Below are 20,745 nucleotides of genomic sequence, written 5' to 3'. Positions count from 1 at the left end.
TACCAACAAGATCATTGTTAGCAAGCCCTCTCTTCACTCTAATGTACAATTTTTATTAATCACTGAAAATTCAGTTCCATCTGCCAGGAACCATTAAACAATTTCAGTCAGCTTTAAAGGCAATTAAATAGTAAATACAATTAATTTTCACAAAAACAAAAAAACTGACTAGAAATATTCTTCAGATCACCCATATATTACACAAAAGGCTACTTTCACTCCGATTTGTTCCAACCAACCAAATGTCTCACATACATGTGCACACACAGAGAAAAAAAAATTGGAAGAAAGTGCTCATGTCAGAGTTCATTTGTTTGGGAAAAAAACAATAAGACCAAATAACCAACCCTACATCTCCAAAGAAGCAGGCTGAATCTAGCTATTGAATTCCCATTGCTCCTCTGCCAAGCTGGGGTGAGAATAAAATGTTGGGAATATGTGTATGGATCAAGTTTTTTTGTTATTTGTATTTGTTTTGTTGTTTTGCTTTTGGTTACAGGATTGTGGAATTATCCCTGAAAGGTATCTTAGAGGCTATTGTATCTAACTTTACAGACGAAAATACTAAGGATCCCAAAAAGGTAAGTGATTGCCCAATATTTGCCTAATATCACAAAGGCAGTGAGGAACAAAGCTAGGATTTGAATCCTTGTAATATGTCCTCTGATTAAAAACTCAGCTTACTATACAGTATAAGCCAATTTGATGTATTGTATTTTTTAAACAAACATCAATCAAATTAAAAAAAAAACCTTTTTATACATACTAAGGGGCAGCTAGATGGTACAGTGGATAGAACACTGAGTCTGAAGTCAGGAAGATTTCTTAATTTGAAATCCAGCCTCAGATATTCATAGACTGTGTGACCATGGGCAAGTCATTTAACCTTGTTTGCCTCAGTTCCTAATTTGTAAAAAAAAAAAAACTAGAGTAGGAAATGGTAAACTACTTCAGCATCTTTGCTAAGAAAACCCCAAATTGGATCATGAAAAATCAGACATGACTGATCAACAACAAAAATAAGTATTGAGGGGTGGCCAGGTAGCACAGCGAGTAAGAGTACCGGCCCCAGAGTCAGGATGACCTGGGATCGAATCCAGGCTCTGATACTTAGCACTACACCCAGAAACAACTGGCCGTGTAACCTTGAGAAAGTTACTTAACTCCGATTGCTTAGGGGTGGCCAGGTGGCACAGCAAGTAAGAGCACTGGCCCCAGAATCGGGATGACCTGGGATCGAATCCAGGCTCTGATACTTAGCACCACACCCAGAAATAACTGGCCGTGTAACCTTGAGCAAGTTACTTAACCCCAATTGCTTAAAATAAAGTATTGAAATCATGTATTTTTGTCCCTTCATATTTTAGAAACCTAAACTCAAAGAAATCAAGAACCTTCACAGAGGTAGTAAGTGGCACTTCTGAAATTTGAATCCAAACCTGCTAACTTCAAACCCAGCCAGCTTTTTTAACAACATAGAGTTTTAAGAAGCAGCTGAGTCACAATTCGCAATTTTCTTCCTGAAGCAATTGGGGGGGGCAGATTGGGAGGGAAAAACAAACTAGGCTATCTAAAAACTGGCTATTTCAACTAATTTTTCTTCCTAAGTTCTAGGCTCAGCTACAGAAAACATGCAAGTTCTATTGGCGCCTTCTAAATGTTGACACCCAGGGAAAAGCCCCTGTTACCCTAACTACTTACAACTCCAGTTAATAATATTGATAAAAAATAAAATCAAAATCTTTTCCACTTGAAAAGGACTCTTTTTTCTTCTTGCATATAAGGGAAAGAGAAAATTAAAATTAGTCTTGTGATCCTTTTTTTCTGAGCTTAATGAAATAATTCTAGAAAAAGAGGAGAGGGAGAACCATGCAGAAGAGAAATGGAAGCAGTGGGACTTAACCCAGATTAGAACACATTTAGTGTAAAATATATTTTTCCCCAGCATCAGATCTGTCATAGCTCTGATTTTTTTCTCCCCCTTTTCAAGTCACAGTGAACAATTTCAGCAGATGATGGCTATCATAAAATGCCAGTGAGTAGTACTTCTAGGAAAGAGTTCAAAAAACCCTCAAGTCCAGGCCCCTGGAAAGACATATTTAGTTTGGGACAAAAGGTCTTCATGGGATTCCTGGCCATCCAGAAGGGCTCTGCTACTCTGGGGTGAACTGGCCCGTTGTTCTGTTCTGTTCTATTCTATCCTATCCCACTCAGTTTGGCCTGTGTGTTCACAGCCTAGGAAAAGTCAGACTGATGGCAATCTCCAGAATTCACTCATTCAGCAAGAAAGCAACTCAAAGGTCAGGATACCACTGTGCCGCCCTCCTTTTAAAGACCACTGACATGAACACACCAACAGTATGAGGCATTACAGGCTGACCCAGAAGTTGAAAAATGGGAAAGACAAAACAATGTATTGGAAAATAAAAATCTGGAATTCATGGCAGAGGGGAAGGAAGAAGGCCAAGATCAACCAAGCATGTCCCTGAAAGAGGGAAAGGAGAGTTAGCTAGGATAGGATGCAGGGGAAAATTGAGGGCATAGGAAATATTAGGAATGAAGGAAAAACTCAGAGTTGGAGGCAATAGAGACAAAGAAATAAAATCAAGACTAGAAAATAAGGAGGAAAGTGGAAGAGGATAAGGAGGAATGTATGTGAGATGAAAAGAGGAAATCTGGCACAAGAGCAAGGAGGAATGTAGAAGGTGGTATGAGAGCAAACCAACTGGAATTAGCTACTTCAAAGGAAAAGAGAGGACATCCTTGAAGAGAGTGGATATTTGGTACTTTGATGTATCCATGACCCCAATGGCATGGGCACATCTCCTAAATGGGGAAGCCATAACTCATTTAAGCTTTTTCTTCATGAGTGACTCGTCTACCCATGAAAAAGCCAGAGAACATGGCACTAAAGGTCTTTCTCCAGCCAAATGCTTACTATGTGCCAGTCATTGGGCTAAGTACCAGTGATGCAAAAAAAGGTGAACACCAGTCCCTGACTCCAAGGATCTTATAGACTAAGTTAGTGGTGAAGCCAATGTGCAAAGAGCTACACACAAATATTGGACCAATAAGTAATAATCAATAGAGGGAAGGCACTAGCCTTCCTCTAGGTTTTAAAATACTCTGTTACCAGTGAAAGACTTGGGCTACCCATTTTTTATGCATGAGTCTATGATGACCAGTCTACCTCCTTTGCCAATCCTATGTTTTCTGAATAATAACATGTACATCAATCCAAGTCTTCATTGGTAGTATGAAGTAGCCACCTCCCCATATCCAAATTGCATTTTTCTTTATTATTTGAGTCATGTGAGATTGTGATCCTTCCGAGATTTTGCTTTTCTGTGACTCACAGTCATGCAGGATCACCAGAGAAAATTGGCATTTAAGAGATAGCACTGGTGTGACAGGAGAGTAGCATGGGGTCATTGAAAATAATATACAATTTCATAAACTCAACCCTCATGGCAGAAAAGACTAACTCAAAATGAGCTAAGTTCTCTGATCCAATTCATTTCCCAATCTTTCAAAGCAAAGTTACCACCTCCCACACTGTTCATGCCTATTATATTCTGTGGATGTGACTATCTTGTTCACTCATCCTTAATTCCCAAGCACCATTGTATTCTCAGACCAATTTAGGGGACCCAAAGATAAATGACGGTAAGACTTATTTGCCCTATTGTTTCAATTAGGCTGCATTTGAATCTCATGGCCACCAAAGCTTCTGATCTATCTTTTATCATAGTTCTTTCTTGCTGGAAACACAGTGGGGATGCCACATGAAAGTTTTATGGGAGCATAAAAGTAGATTGAGTTTTTTAAAAGTACATGTAAATTACCAGTCACTTTTCATCACTCCCACATCCCACATCCTAAACAATCCCAATAATTGTTTCTTGAAAATAAGGACCTTTCCCAATAATGCAACCAAATGGAACTGAGAGCAACATCCATGCATTGCACCAATGACCTTATGAAGAAGCCAGAAAAACAAATATCAAAGGGCTGTTTTGTTCCATGACACACAAAATACTCTGGGGGCTGGTTCTAATGAGGGTTCACTTTTATCTGATGCCACAAAATGGTTATTGGCTAAATAAGTCAGGCTCCCTAACTACACTATGTTACATTCTAATAACAAGAGTTAAAGACCATAGGCAATTCATCTGTTTGTCTCTATCGACCCTAGGACATAGGATTTAGATCTAAAATAGGATTTAGCACTAGGGCACCATCCAGTCCAACCCCATCATGTTACTGGTGAAGGAAATAAAGGGCCAAAGAGATAACGACTTTTCCAAGGTGATGCAGTCTGAAGAAGCAGATCTTAGTTTTTCTGACTCCAAATCCAGTCCCTTTTCCACTAAAACTGTATTTCCTGCCCATCTCCAAACCAAGCTGCCTCTACTCAAGCTATCTTCACCATGTCTCCCATAATTCCTCACTAACCCCAACCCCCACCTCAACCTTGGACATAGAACCTGGAAGTCCAGGCTCTGCCAGGGAAGCTTCAGTCTTTTTTTTTTTTGCCCTGAAACAGGTTTCTAAGAATCTTCCCCAAATCTTCACAGTCACCTCTTCCCAACCTCATTTCCAGCAACTCTTTGTGTACTATCTTCCTCCATTAAAATGTTAAGATCTTTGAGGGGAAGGGTTGTCATGTTTTCTTATACTTCTATCTCTAACACTTAGTACAATGCTTAGTTCATATATTCATTCCCAAATGAGCAGATTCATATAATCATTAAATAAGCATTTATTAAAAACCTTAAAGGGGCAGCTAGGTGACACAGTGGATTGGGCACTGGGCATAGAATAAGGAAGACTTACCTTTCTGAGTTCCAATCTGACCTCAGCCCCTTACTAGCTGTGTGACCCTGGGCAAGTTACTTAACCCTATTTGCCTCATTTCCTCATCTGTCAAATGAGCTGGAGAAGGAAATGGCAAGCCACTCCAATATCTTTGCAAAAAAAAGAAATGGGGTCATGGAGAGTCAGACACAATTGAAAACAACTGAACAACAAAAAAAGGTCCAAATTTTATGTGCTTAATAAAATAACTCACTTCCCCCAATCATATGCTTTCCTACACTGGAAAAAAAAGTTAAATTAATAACATTACTTTTAACATCCCCTAGTAAATATCAATTCAATTCAATTAGCAAGTCAATCATCCTTTAACAAATTAATGAATATTCTTTAGAAAAAGGATTAAATTTTGAACCTGGGTTCTAGATGACAGGCCAGAAAGTAATTTTTGCTCTTGTTCTCTCTCTCTTCTCTTCCTTCTCATGTTATCAAATGAGAAAATACTTTTAGAGTTCTTTGTTAATCCTAACGTACTATATAATTGTCAGCCATTTTATTATTATCATTAGTATTCTTCTTCACATCTTCCTCTTTCCTACCCACTCCTCATACTTCTTTCTCTTCTCTCTTCCTTTCCCTCTCCTCTCCCTTCTACCTTCCCCCCCTCCTCACCTCACTTCTTTCTGACCACTTCATTACATGAATGGCTTCTACACAAACTGCACCAATGCTGTGGAAGCTGGCGGGGGGGTTCCAATGATACTGACAAAGCATACGTCCCTAAAGGTTGTAAAGACACAGATCCTTATTTCTCTATAATACAATAAGCTGAGAACAATTGACATTTTTGGATCACTGAGATTTATGTAAAGTACTTATCTAGAAAAAATGAAATGGTAGAGTCAAACCTTAAAGTCTTAATCAACCTGTTGTCAGTTCATCTTAAGTTGTGGAAAAATATTCTGACTTCCTGGACATGGAACGTGTCTGTGTGGGGGGAAATTACTCTCCCCATTTTCCTATTTAAGGTCCCTGGAGGGCCTCCTGACTTCCAGTTAACAAAAACAAACAAACAAAAAAAAAGAATTCAGTCTATTTTGACCCACTTAGCCCATCAAAATTCCCCTGTAGATCACTTGACCTCAAAGAACATCAAAGCCACTGGAGTGATCCTGAAAGATGCCACATTTCTGAGACCTTCCTTTCCCCCTTGACTTTAGGCCTCTGCTCTTCTCTAGGAAGTAAGTCTATACATTTGTCTGCAGTGAACTCATTCTGCGGGCACAGCTTCCAGGCATCGAACTCCCAGGTGATCTGCCAAAGGCTGGTCCAATAGAACTACTTCTCAGACGTTTCATCAAAGACTGGTTCATTGAACTTTCTTTACTCTTCAATGTGTCACTCTCAGGAAACTTAGGTAGTTACATCTGGAAATGAGTCGAGTGCCTTTTGGAAAATGTCAAAATGTTCCAACAGCATGGTATACTGAACAAAGCATCTGATTTGGATGTGAGAAGACCTGAGTTCAAATCCTACTTCAGACAGTCTGCAAATTTTGGGTTCCTCATCTGGTCTTATTCACTAATGGACCTGTGATTTCACCATGTGGGATCTTTTCATGCACACTTTTACATGGCTATTCAATGATTCTGGATATTCTCACCCACAATGGCTATTGGAATTGATACTTGGCTGCTCACCCTATTTGACTCCCATTAAAAAGACTTTTTTTTCACCAGGGCCTTTGTCTCTAAAAGTCAGATTAATAGTAGTTTTCCTTACAGCGTTCAAATGAGAAAGGTAATAGAAAGCACTTCGTAAATCTTTGATTGTTATATTCACAGTAGCTATGATAGGGATAATATTTTTCTAGGTATCATGCTTGACTATTTGTTACTACAGGAGGTACACACTTTTTCCCATATTCATTGTTCACCCCAGTTCTTTTTTCCAACTCTACATTGGACTCTGAAATGACTTTAAAAGAAAAATAAAATAATTTCACCAGCATAAAAACTTTCCATTCCTAGAGGGGGATGGGGAGGGGGAGAAGTACCATAAAAATGGTGGAATAAAGAACCTTCGATACAAGAGCCAACATTTTGGAAAGAATAGGGAAATAAACATTTCAATTTTCTTTTTATGCCAGAATTTCCTGTTTGCCTCAGATTAAAAATACAACATTCTTCTTGCTAAAGATACATTATGACTCAATAGACTCAGCAACAGACTGGGAATTCAGGGGCAAAGGGTTCTAAACCTGGAGCTGTCACATGCTTACTAGGGATCCTGGCCAAGACAGAAGAAATGCAATTTGGTTTTCTCATCTGTCCAAGAGGAATTAAACGACTTATCTGTTTGACAGGAGTGCTCAGTATTATACTCTAAGCGAGAAATTGGGAATCAGAGAAACTACAAAAACCATTTAAAATATCAAAGAACAGCTACATTCCCAGTAAGGCATCTATTTAACTACAGTCCCAAGAAGTATACAAATTTCCAAAGATGTACCGTCTAATGTGAGCCCTTTTCTAATTTAAGAAGTTATAGATTTAATTTATAGATGATAAGCTTTTTGATGCAGGGAATTACACCTCAGTGTTACAAAGTAGATAAAGAGCTGAACTCAAACAGGAATAACTGGGTTCTAGGCATCTCTCTGAGCTCAGGTGTTGAAGAGAAGGTACTAACCTATATTGGTAGATAATGTCCCTCCCTTTGAAATAAAAAAAAAATTAGTTCCTATTCCTATCCCTCCAAAACCAACTTCATTCATTAGATCATTAAACCATCAATTTAAATAAGCATTGATTAGGTGCCTACTATCTACAATGAAACATGTCAGATGTTGGGGATACAGAGACAAAAATGAAAACAATTCCAGATCCTAAGAAGTTTATCTTCTATTGGGAATGGAGATGAGAGGGCAGAGTATAACATGTGTGCTTTCAATATGCTTGTATACATGTATGTAGAAAGTAAATAAGTCATTTGGGGACAGGGAAATCTCACTCCCAGGGATCAGAAAAGACCTCATGGAGGAAATGGCATAAGTAGTTTTGCAAGAAGTCATGGGTTCCAAAGAGGTAGATGTGAGTAGGGACATCGTTCCAGGTATGGGGGACAACCAAGGCAAAAGAAGGGGCAGGAGCTGGGATTTTCCAATTACCTATTACAAACAAAGTTATACTACATATAATTTAGGGGAAGTTATAAAGTTAATTAAAACATGTTCCTTGGCTTTATTTCAAATAGTAGGATTTGTTGAATGCTGAATAAAGCAGTGAAAATTCGTGTTTTATTATACTGTATGTTGGAATTTATCTCAATCCCCAACTGAGATTGCAGATAGATCTTGTCTGTACATGGTTGTTTTTGTATTATCTCCCTCCCTTGCTAGGTGGTAAGCTCTTTGAGGGCAGGGGCCATCTTTGGCCTTTCTTTGTATCCCTAGAATTTTGCATGGTTCCTGCCACATGCTCGGATCGTAAGTGGATCCTATACATGTTTCATAATTGCATAGGAAACAAGAATCTCTGAATTGAAAAGAAATACCAACTGCAATCATTCCATTATATGAAACACCATTCTCTGTCTCCTATTAAAAAAATCAGCTCACATTTTTTCAGTCTTTTAAGTTTTATAAAGCACTCACTTCACAACGGCCCACAAGACAAGTTATAAAATTATCATTATCCTCTTCTATAGATGAGGGAATTAAAATTCAGAAAAAGGACTATGATCACAATAGAAAATAACAGGATCAGAATTTGAACTCAGCCCTTCCTGACTGTAAATCCAAAACTTCGTAGACAACGCTAGCCTACCTGTCACCACCACAAAATTCCATGTCAAATAAAGGCTAAGATGAAAAATAACCCATGACATGAGAGTGGCCTAGATTTTCTAGTTCAATATCTCAGAAATCTCATTGATCTGTATTCTCCTTCACTTTACCTTTAATAATTCAACCCTTGTGTGTATTCCAATAGAACTGTGGTCTTAACTGAGGTGAGTCAGTTCTTTCTAATGATGTGGATTGCAATCCATCTCTGCCTGTCCATCCTTAATCTCATCCATGTCTTTCCCCAAATTAATATCTATAGTTTGTCTTACCCTTTTCCACCTTTACCACCCTCACTGGAGAAACTGAAGGGGAGTTGCATAATTCTGGACCATTTTGTACTTTATTTTTCAGTTGGCCATGGCCAAAGAATTCAAGGCCATATGGCTAGATTCCTGAATGTCCAGCTAATATGCCAGCAGGCTCCTCCCACAGCTGGAGGTTACATTAGGGAATATCAAGTCCAATGCTCTTACTTAACAGATAGGGAAACAGAGGTCCAGAGAGATGAAGCCACTTGCCCAAGGTCACCCAGGTAACTAACTGATGAGTCTCTCCACATTCTCAGTCATCATTCTGTCCATGTTCTCGCATAAGACTTTCATGCCTGATTGACCCAATATGCTGCAACTATATCCATGAGAAGTTCAAATAAAGAAACCCAAAGGAAAAACTACCCTTTTATAGCATCATCAGCTGAAAGCTAGAATCAATTTTGTAGACCATCTAGCCTAATCCCTTCATTTCAGAAATGAGGAAACTGAAAGTCAGAAGGGAAATGACTTTCCCAAGGTAACAAAGGGAATAAATAGCACAGGGCTATGTCAGTCATTAATAAAGGTCAATTATGGTCAGCCTTTTCCACCAATGTTTTGTATAGTAGAGCATTTGTTTTGCTTTTAAAATACTTTCCTCTCCACAAAGATAAAGGAAAGTATTAGAATATGACCTCAGAGAATCCTTACCTTAGCAAATAAGAGTATGTTTCTCTTCTATTCATTCACCATAGCATTTATCCAAATTAGGGGTAAAGGGTTCATGACTACATTTATATTGATGAATTCCGTTTATATCTAGCTTAACATAGCATATTGGAGTGTTTAAATGGAAAATAGGATGTGAGCAGGTCTAGTAAGAAACAAGAGGAAATTAATTCTTTCTTGTGTCTGTATGCGGAAAATGAAAATCCCAGAATTTCAGTATCAGAAGGGTCTGAAAAACTCAGTTTCTACCAGCACAAGAATCTACTCTATATATATCAAGAAAAGTTCATTCATCCTTTGCATGAAGACTTCCAGTAAGGGGGAACTTCCTACCTCCTGAAACAGACAGACCCATTTCCACTTTTCGTTCATACATTCATTTCCTCCCTCATATATTGAATAAGCATTTATTAACCACCTAACCATATTCCAGGCATTGTGACAGGTGCTGCAGATTCAAAGACAAAAATAAGTGCCTTCATTAAGGGAGCATATACTCTGCTGGGGGGGGGGGGGAAGAGGGAGGGGATTGAAGAGGGGGATACATTATTAAGTATTCTCCCTTCCCATGGAGGATTTCTTAATCCCAGCTTTCACTCAGGGATCTAATTCAATTTCTTAAGAGCTTTGCTCATTGGGAAAATCCTTGTCAAAGTGGCACCCTGCCCATCAATAGCTATTTAAATATTGGCCATCTTCCTCTCAGTCTCCTATGAGCATGAATCAAAGGTCAGACTCATTGGCCAAATTCAGGCCAAAAATCACTGGCCCAGTTTACCTGGCCTGAGTGACTACAAACTGCTGCTTTAGCAAAGCAGGTATGTAATTATTAAACTTTAAACCACCTGTTGAAAGGAAGCACAACCCAGTACTATCCAAATTAAGCCCTTTGGAGAAGCTCCACCTCTAGAAAGTCAAAGCAAAAACATTAGAAAACATGCAAGGTGAAAAGAAAAAAAAAACATGCCAAGATAATGCTGAAAGGAAGGCTATCACTGTGTTTCAACTTTGGGAACACCTCTCCGCCCACTCCCAAGTGATAAATGGGCTTGTTTTGGTGATCTTGGACAGAAGCATGGAGCAACATGAATACATTTAGATTTGCTACTATGCCAGACAGTTGGCAAAACACAATTTGGCTCCCAGTCCCACAAGACATCAGAATAATGGAACAAAAATTTCAGAGTCACCAAAACTGAGAGTCCCTTTTTGTATTACTGATACTCTGAAACAGAGCTTTTCACCCACTCAACAGATCCAAAGTCAAGGAATATTAGGAGTGAAGGAAGAAAACTCAGGAATATTCCCCGAGAAATGAACATCTCTACTAAGTGAATATTCAATGAGAAATTTTCCCTAGATGAAGAGAAAAATCTCACTCTTAACTTTTACCTCTTTGCTGCTTCTGAAAACCCCTGAAATGAATTTTTTCCTAATAGACCTCAGATCCAAACTCATTGGGAGAAGGAAATATCCAACATGAGACAAGGTATAATGGGGAGGAGATTATGTAGAGCAAAAAAGTCCAAGTTCAAATCCTGCCTATGAGACCCTGGTCTCAAGGCTATGGGACATCTATTTAACCTCTCTGGAGCATAAGTGAAGATGGAGGGAGGTTCCTCCCCAGCACCTTTGTCTACTAATAAAACAGAGGTCCAGTCTTGGGAAAACAGAATGGAGGCAAGGCACCTAGCCAAGTGCTAGGGGTATTGAGACAAAAATAAAAGAATCCTTCAAGGACTTTACATTCTGCCAGATTTGAAGATAAAACACAAAAACTGATTAGTAATAAGGTAATGAAAAATAATCATTTCAAGAAGGCTAAAGAGTTAATGAACCTGGACGGGGGCTGGGGAGGTGATATGATGATATATGTATGATGATGAAATATATTTATGTTTCCACTAATGCTGAAATTTACAGATTATATTTAATTTACGGATTATAAATAAGTTAACACAATCAAGATGACATGACTGAAGTAACAAATAAGAGGGGGAAAATGAACAACTTTGGTCAAAATAACTGAACTGGGTAAATGGCAGCAACCACTGTATACACTTGTATGCACTGTGAAAAGCAAACATGTTAAAGTTACATGTGATTCAAGAAACAGACCTCTCCAGACACCTCATAAGAAGTCAGTCTGCTGCTTTCTGGTTAAAAAGTCAGTTCTTTCACTGCCCCTCACTGGCTGGTCCTCATCACCACTATTTTTGCTCATTTTGGAAAGAACAGCATTGTTTCATTTTGGAATAAAATGTCCTGTAGATGGAAATCTAAATTACTGAATGTCCATGGATTTTCAAAAAGTGTGGACAAATCAGGAACAGTTTATTAAAATGACAGAAAACACCAAGAAAGGGAAGGGTAAGTGGATTGTAAATATAAATCGATATTAAACCACGTTTTCCTTCTTGAATCTGAGGCTGGGGTGGGGGAGGGGGAAGGAATCATTGTCTTTTGGTCTACATAATTTCTGTCTCACCCAGACTTAAATTTTGTGTTTTGTACAGAGTGTCCTCAAAGACTTCAGCCTTAAACTTTAATAGCTTAAATCTGCACAAAGACTTTTGGGACAGCACGTATTTTGGTGATGATCTTTTAAAGATCACAGTTTTTAAAGTAGTTAAGTATTGTTCACTCTTCATTTCAATGTGTCTAGTTTTTAAGCTCATATTCAAATAGAGACTTTCCAAATTTTTTAAAATTCTCAATACTTTGGGGAATGGGAAGCAATTGGGGGGGAAGGAAAAATGCAAGCAAAAAGATATAGGGACACCCAGTATGCAGTATGTGGGGTGACTGCACATGAAGAGACCTTGGCTCCTCAGTCCTCTCCAATGCCCATCTGCAGCCCTTTGTTATGGAACAGCTAGCTATATCATAAAAGCATGTCTTCGCACATGCTTTTGGTATTACACGATTTAATCACATACAGCTGGGGCTCATGAGACTGTTACAAAACAAAATTTTAATGTAGTATTGGAAGCCAGTTTTGGATAAACATCAACCGTTTTATGCGAATAAAATTTCTACCACTAAATAAGCTTTCTTTTAAGGAGAAAAATGGGTTAGATGCTTATTTAAAGAAAAAAAAAACTAGGTTCACTTACTGGAAGCTTTGGAATTGGCATGTTTGGGCCAGAGCCCATATCCTCTGCCAGAAAGACCGATAACGTCAGAAGGGCCTGTGTAAAATCATATCAGTGCAAAGCGAATGCTATCCAGGCCTCTTACAGAAAGACCTAGAATGAACCTACCTCCCACCCACTTGGTCTTATCTCTTTACTTTTGGTGCCTTTTTTTCCCCTCATGGAAATCTGAGTCCCATTTCTACTCATTTTCCCCCGAATGAATTATTTAAAAAACAGAACAAAGATATTTTAGTATATATATATATGACAAACAAATGTCTTTAATATCCTTCTCTAATATATTTATCAGAATATTATCATAAGTATTTATGTATGTGTCATATCCCCCTGTAATAATAAACTCTTATTTACACGGCACTTTACATTTCTTAATACAATTTATGTATATGGTCTTTTTTGAGTGTCATCACAACCCTGTCAGTTAGATACAATGGGCATTATTATCTCTATTTTACAGATAAGAAAACTGAGTCTCAGAAAGGTTCAGTGACTTGTGATCTTCTTGACTACCCAGTCACTGATCTGTCTCCCCATCCCTGCTAGATGAGAGCTACCACATATGTGTTTTTCAGACTTGGTATCTGCATCCAGGACTTCAGTACCATGCTCACTTCACAGCATGGGCTTAATCAATAATCTGAATTGAATTGAGAGTTGAAAATATGCTAGAGACCAAGTAGGCCTTTTCAAACACTGCTGCTCCTACATATGCAGGAACCAAATCTGGTCTGGTGAGAAGAAGAGTATGGATGTGTGTAGTAGAGATGGGTCAGCTGAAGCCTATGCTCTGTGCTACGAGCAATAAAAGTTCGGAGGGAAAGAGGTCCTTCCCTCAATTTTCTTCCCTTTCTTAAGCTGATCAGCATTAAGAAAATTCACGGAAAAGAAATCAACAAGAAGACGGGTAATACTTTCATACTATCGTGTTCCTCCTCAGAGCAACAGAAATAGAACTTATCCCTAAAAATCTACGGCCAGAAGGGCTTTCAGACAGTCTTGTTTCAGACTTTCAAAGGCACCTATAATGTAGGGTTTCCTTGTCTGTTTTTAAAACAATTGGCAAGTTCCCAGCTAAAGATTCCAGGGCAAATAGGAGTCAATAAATCCTATGAAAATTCCAATGTCTTTCCTCCATGATAGCACCCAACTAGGCATCTCTGCTTACATGTGGCCTGGCAATGTGACCTCATAGTCTTTTTGGAGGCAAAATAAAGCAGGTACCCTATTAGTAGTTCTGAATGCAAACATTATCCCCACGATGGGGACATCTTTTTTTTTTTTTCCTTCTCTGGTCTTGCCCCTCCACCTCAATCACTAACTGCTGACTTTTACCTTGGTCCTATCACATGGGCCTCCAACTAGACTGTGAGAGCCCTGGCTACAGGCCAGGCTGCAGATGGTTGGAAATACAGCCTGAAATCAGAGTGTGGTTGATGAATTACTCTCTACACCTGACCCCTACTTCACACCAGGCACCAAACACAATCTGAATACCACCAGCCAGAGAAGCCCTGTCAGGCATCCCAGCATCTGAAACCCTTTCTTCAGGACCTTCTGGAGAACCAGATGGCCCAAAGTAGGGAAGGCAGTCTGAGGAAGGCAGTCTGAGCAAGGCGACCAGAAAATAGGGAAAGCCTTGGTGGGAGTAAAGCAAAAGGCTAAGGGAAGGAAAAGGACAAAAGAAGAAAGTGAATTGGGGAGTTGGGGTGGGGGGGTTCTTTGTTTTCAAATATATCTTTTGTTGTTGCTGTTGTTGTTTAAAGCAAATAGGACTGCCCAGAACATTCTCTAAGAATAAGACATGCTTTAAACTCTGCAGAGCTTCTTTGGTAGACAAGGGCACAACTTAAAACAGGGGTGGGGAACCTCTGGCCTGGAGGCCACACATGTGGCCCTCTAGGTCCTCAAGTTTCACCCTTTGACTGAAGCTAACCCACTTGAGGACTTAGAAAGCCACATGTGGCCTCAAGGCTGCAGGTTCTCCACCCTGGTTAATCTTTCTTGCTTCCCCAGTTTTAGCAACCTCTTCTTTAAAAGAAAATCTGAGTTAGCTGGGGAACTTTTGAAAGGTCTGAATGATAAAATTCCTTCAGCAGAAAAAGAGGTATATTGGAATGGATAGCAATGAGAAAAGAGACAAGAGTATATCCTAAGAGTCATTAATCATATCAGAGAGCCAGTATTACACATTGGATCAATTACTAGCCTTGGAATAGGGAAGACTTGGGTTCAGATCCTGCCACTGACACGTTAGCTGTATGACACTAAGTAAGTCATTAAATTACTAGAATCCTGGGTAACTAAAAGAAAGAATTACAGAGGAGGCATTGCCATGCATCTGTAGGGAGCATGTTCATGATAAGGATTCCCTAGACTGAGAATGTCAGGGGCATGGATTGATGCATATGTGCATATGGTAGTATATGTACGTATATAACATACATGCGAATCTATCCACCTGTCCATCCATCTATCTATCTTTAGACCTAGTAATCCAGATTTTAGCCCAAATTAGTTCTGACAGAGGTTATACAAAATATAAGAGAGACCAGGCCTCTGCCATGTAACTCTGGAAAGGAGGCAGCCTATAGTTTTTTGTTTGTTTATTTTGGATGAAGCTGTTTTTGTTTTGATCAAATCATTTCCAATCTTTAAATATCATGTGTCTTGTCATCCAGTTTTCAAAGTTCTCTGGCCAGTCATGGTGCCTTCTTAAAAGAAATAGAATAGAAAATTAGAGAGAGAAAGACAGAGACAGAGAGTGACAGAGACAGAGAGAGACACAGAGGCAGAGAGAGACACAGAGGCAGAGACACATGGACAGAGATGAAGAGAGAGAAAAAAAGATAGAATGTACAAACCAAACCAGCTTTAAGATGTGAACATTTGGTATTAGGAGTGCATTATAACTGGATCTCTCAGCAATGCCTAGCTGCATAATCCATCTGGTTTTATATCCTGTCCCCTAACATATGCACCTCCCTCCCATAGATGATAGCATGTTTTTTAAGCAATTTGAAATTCATCCAAAGGTGCCATAAATTTGCAGAAAATGAAAGCGAGTAAAGCCTCCACCCTGGACGCTTTCTGGAGCAGGGCCCCAGGGTGAAGAGAGCATGAATTCCCCCCAAATGGTCCTGCTCACCCACACAGGCTTTGTGGCCTGCTCCAAGAATCATATATATCTTCTGTTGTTTTTTTTTTTAAGTGATCTAAGTCAAGAGAATCGAAAAGAAATCAGCATCAAATGGAAACAATGGAGAAAGAGAAGCAAGGGGAAGTGTCACAACAGAAGGTCCCAATTACCTTCCCATTTTCCTGAAATGTAATTTACCCTGAAGAGTGGTGGAGGAATTTGTATTCTTTAATTGCACTCATTTCCTCTTCAATGATAAGAAAAAGAGGCATGCGTCTAAACTGTACTTTCGGGTTTGGGGAAGGAATGTAATGACACACAATTTTAAGATTTCTTTACGTTTCCATAAAGTATTTCCTCAGAAATACTGAAGAACTCCAAACAGTCCAAGGACATCTTTTTTTTTTCCTGAAAGCAACTTCACATATGATGTCACACACACACACACACACACAAAATGTCCTTGCTGAAAATTCTTTACACATTAGCATTATTTCCCATAGGTATTGTTTTTACATTGTTATATAGATTTGACAAATCTGGAAAGAATACAGTAAGCCTCACTCCAGTCTTCACCAAACTTCTTCAAAGATGTAAAAGAAAGCAGAGAGATACCAAAGGAGATGAGGAAAAAAAAGAGAGGGGGGGGGGGAATCGAGAGAAAAAAAATATATAGAACTATTACAATTATTTTCCTATGCTGGAGGGGGAGGGATCATTCTGGGTTCCACACTATGCAACTCAGCATTCCAGAAAGTCTTTCTCTATATGACTTTATATTATGACCCTTTACCCTCCTGCCCCTGTCTCCAAGCACTAAAATCAGGGGGATGCCTTTACATGTGGAGATTCTAAGAATGGGATTTTTAAAAAAAGTTAGAAACTCTATGACCCTCTTGCAGTTATCCAATGTGTCAGCAACATGCATTAATAGGAAAGGGAAGAAATTGATAAGGCATCCTAGCAGCACCCTGTTATTTGATTACCCCAATATCAGTTTGGTTGTATAATGGATCTAACTTCTTTAAGAATGTCCCAGAAACTGATGGCTTTGGCTAGCTTGAAAGTAACAAGATACAGATGCTGCCTGTCTGCACAACTCTCAACTCTTTAGGACCCCAATACTGAGCAGGGGAAAGGAAATCTCTGTGGGTAAGTGTCTGTGTGCCTTGTTTTCTTCCCCCCTCATGCACTCACATTTCACTGGCAAAGATGATCTCACACACATCTTTAGTAAACTATGTGTGGTCTTCATTGTCATCCAATAGTAACAGGTTTTAAAAAATGGATGACAATTTCATTCATCTCAAGCTGAAGTTTCATTTCTGAATATTTTTCTGAAGTAGAAAGGGAAAGCTAGAAAGATGGCATGATATTTGAAACATTTGGCAAAATGTAGCTACATGAGTAAAAGGGATGGAATGTATAATATTTTTTTTTTACCTAATAGTTGAAGGCTTTAAAAAAAAAACAAAAAGGAAAAAAAAAGGTTGAGGGGGATGGACTATACATTTTCCCCCATTTTTCCATGTCCTTGCCTTTCTGGGGTTTTGAGGAAAGGTAAGAATTGATGTTCCCAATTCCCCAAGCAGTTCCAGTTAAAGGCAAGAGAACAGGAGAGCAAGGGACTGACGGCTGCTGCATCGGCGACAGAGCAGTCAGGCTCACAAAGGTAAAATCCAACGCAAGTCGACCTTGGAGGGGCAGGGAGAACCATCAAGCAATTAGAAAAAAATAGATAATAAGAATAAGATAACAATAATGTTTAACACAGGACTAACATTCTGTCCAGTCTGGCTGTCCACTCAGACATGGTTCAATCAGATAGAGAATAAATGAAAGGTAACTAGATCATGAAGGGCACGACTCTCATCTTATCAAGAGGTTCTGGGGACAACAGGGATCACTCACTCTTTGCATATTTATTTTAAAGACTGAGGAGAGAAGCTACAAATGGAACAGGAAGAAAATTGAATTATGAAGGAAATGTCATCTGAGCTTTAAAAACTGAAACTGTTCCAAAGTGGGGTGGTATTTTTTCAAAAAGGGAAATCCTCATTTCCCCAGTATGCCCCCAAAAGAGTTGGTCGTTTGGGATTATACAAATGCACAGAGACCATATCTAATTTATTTGGCAATTCCTTGGTGTGATGTCACACCTGAGAATTATAATTGTGTCTGGCTATCTCCATTGGCTCCAAAGTTCACATTTGGCACTGCCCTCCGCATGGTTACATAGGATATCCTTTGTGCAGTTAAGCACAGTACACTCTGGATCATCTGGGTACAGACAGTCATAAACTAAAGTATTTAACCGATTCATGTCCAATTATCATCCACTATATTCCATTTGTTTACAAGACGCAGGCCTGTTTTCCAAAACTGTGCTGACTGAGGAAAGGGAAGCAGTTTCTAAAAGTAGAAAGAATCTATATTCAGAGTATCTTAAATGTCATATGGAGTGTCCAGATCAGACCTCAATATTTAATGAAATATTAAATACATATTTTAAAATAATACCCAACTTCCCAGTGATTCTGACCAGCTTCTCCTGAGCCCTTCCCATATCCTTGCCTCATTCCAAACTTGGGCGACTCAAAGTTTGAGATTCTTTCTACCCCCTCCCCCCCATCAACCCAATACATCCTACCCAGTAGAAACCACGATTTCAAAGCTACAAACTCCTTGATTCACCCACAGCAACACTGAAATTGTAACTCATACACTCCCCCCATGAGCGGGGGTTTGGGGGAAAATTTTCCTCTTAACCACCCTTGTCTACCTGTTATGGACAAGTGAGCCTTTAAACCAAGTTAAGCCCTCGGAAACAACAAAGAGACTGAACTGAAACTGCGATCCCTTATGGAATGAGAAATCTACAATCCTTAGACGCTCGCTAGGTCTGTCCTCCACCCCCAGCACCCCTGTTCTGCCCATCGACTTTGCCTGGCATTCTCCTGGATGTGAGGCATAGAAGGAAGGGGAGTGAGTGATGGGGAGGGGGGCACACAGAGAGAGAAAGCAGTAATTGACTAAGTGCATAATGCAATCACATTGCCCCGCTGGACAGACCCAGCAGGCAGCATGTGCCATACCTTGGTTTGGAGACAGGGAGGATAGCAGTAAGTGTACTGAGGGTACATTTGTGGTTGCTCCAAACGTTTGCCCATGTAGCTGGAATCTTTATCTCCGATGCAGGGGAACTCGGTTGGCAGGGTGTCGTGCCCCGGGCCTTTCTTTTTCAAAAACACTATTCCTGACAGGGCTGATGACTGATGAAACTCCGAGACTCCCTTGTCTTTAGACTGCTCGCTAGTTCCAACACAGCAAGAATTTCAAAAGAGGGAGAGAAAAAGTCGGGGGCAGGAAAAAAATCCCCCAGGCTCACCCCGCCAAATCTTGCCTTGGACCCCTGCCCGCCCCTGTCCCCCTTCAGTTAGGATCCGGGCTTTTCCTCCCGTACCAGGCTGGTCGGTAGTAATGTCAGTTTCCCCGTTGGGAGGGCAGGGCAGGGGGGTGGGAAGTCCTGGTACAGGAATCTGGAAGACTGTAAACTCCGAGCTGCAGACCTGCTTCCCTCTCCCTGTGTGCCTCTCCCTCGCTCTTTCTTTCTTTCTCTTTCTCTCTTCCACCACCAAAAGGAGAAGGAAAAAAAAAGGAAAAAATTAAAAAAAAAAAGGGAAAAAAAGAAAAAAGAAAAGAAGCTTCCTCCAGCTTAGTTGCCGCTGTCTGCCTCACAGAGTGACGTGGTGTTTAAGGTTTGTCTTGTCTTTCATTCAAACCCCCTCCTTCCAGCCAGTGGGTGGAACTAGAGTGAGCCTCTCCCTGGAGAGGCATACGCAGGCCAGAAGGCTGCAGTATTTCCTCCAAGAAAAAAAGGGAGAGAGAGGGAAGGAAGGGGGGGGGAGGGAGGGAGGGGGGGGGAGGGGAGATGGGGACAGAGGGAGGGAGAGAGGGAAGGAGGAGAGAGAAAGGGAGAGGAGACGGGGAGAGAGGCTGCCCGCCTGCCTGCCCGCCTCAGTCCCTGCTGCAAGTGAAGTCCCGCTTCCCTCTGCTGGCTGTCTGGAAAAGCAAAGCCATGTTTCCAGGCAGGCAGCCGCTGGAGCCGGAGCTGAGCGCGACGGAGCCGCGGAGGCTGAGCACGGCTGGGCTGGGCTGGGCTGGGGAACTTCAGAGCCAGCAAGCGATGGAGTATCGACTCTTTTACCCCACCGCGGGCAAACAGGAGCCGCCGGCCTCTAGTTTCTTTTTCTTTTTTCTTTTCGCGCTTCCTCTTTATTTTTTCTTTGTTTCTTTTTTTCCGGGGGGGGGGGGGGGAAGGGGGGTGGCAGGGGAGAAGGCAGTAAGTTAAGAAAAAAACCAAACAACCAAGTAAAATAGAGAAGACTAGAGAAAGGAGGAGGAGAAAGTATGAGAGGGAAAGGGGGAGGAGAAAAGGGAAGCCCTGGAAAGAATGCCTGCGGAAGGTAGGGGAAGGAGGAGAAAGGATAGATGGAGAAGAGAAAATCAAAGAGAAGATGGAGAGAAAGAGGGGAGAGAGGAAGGAGAGAGTAGAGAATGAAAGAGAGAGAAGAGGAGGAGAGAAAGGAAAAGAAATAGAAGATAATGAGAGGAGGAGGAAGAAATAAGAGGAAAGAATAAGAGAAGGAAAGGAGAAATGAAAGGAAGAAAAGAGAGGGAAAAGAGGAGAGAGAGGGAAAGGGAGGGAACAATGAGAAAAAAAAAAAAAAAAGGGAGGGGAGAGGAGAGGAGGGGGAGGGGGGGAGGGAGGAGGGGGGGGGGGAGGGAGGAAGAGGAGGAGAGAGAGAG

The 20,745-nt window shown here is 40.4% G+C and overlaps 1 protein-coding gene across 18 annotated transcripts in view; it reads right to left on the bottom strand.

Annotated features, from left to right (window-relative positions):
- RBMS3 (RNA binding motif single stranded interacting protein 3) overlaps window positions 1-20,745 on the bottom strand; it is a 1,480,592-nt gene that overhangs the window by 768,519 nt on the left and 691,328 nt on the right. Inside the window, exon 1 of one of the 18 annotated variants that reach the window (XM_069088567.1) lies at window positions 19,032-19,815. The exons of 14 other annotated variants lie outside the window; for them this stretch is intronic. In XM_069088567.1, coding sequence (XP_068944668.1) covers window positions 19,032-19,106 — 75 coding nt within the window. In that variant the 5' untranslated portion in view covers window positions 19,107-19,815. Of the gene's footprint in view, window positions 1-19,031; window positions 19,816-20,745 lie in introns of those variants that run through there. 3 more of the 18 variants (XM_069088566.1, XM_069088564.1, XM_069088565.1) reach the window with 3 other exon arrangements.

Source organism: Petaurus breviceps, unplaced genomic scaffold, assembly GCF_028583685.1.
Source record: "Petaurus breviceps papuanus isolate PSGF00001 unplaced genomic scaffold, PetGlider_PUasm1.0 185, whole genome shotgun sequence".
NCBI lineage: Eukaryota > Metazoa > Chordata > Mammalia > Diprotodontia > Petauridae > Petaurus > Petaurus breviceps.
The sequence above is the reverse complement of the archived record's forward strand: the minus strand, read 5'-3'. Positions and strand labels throughout refer to the sequence as shown.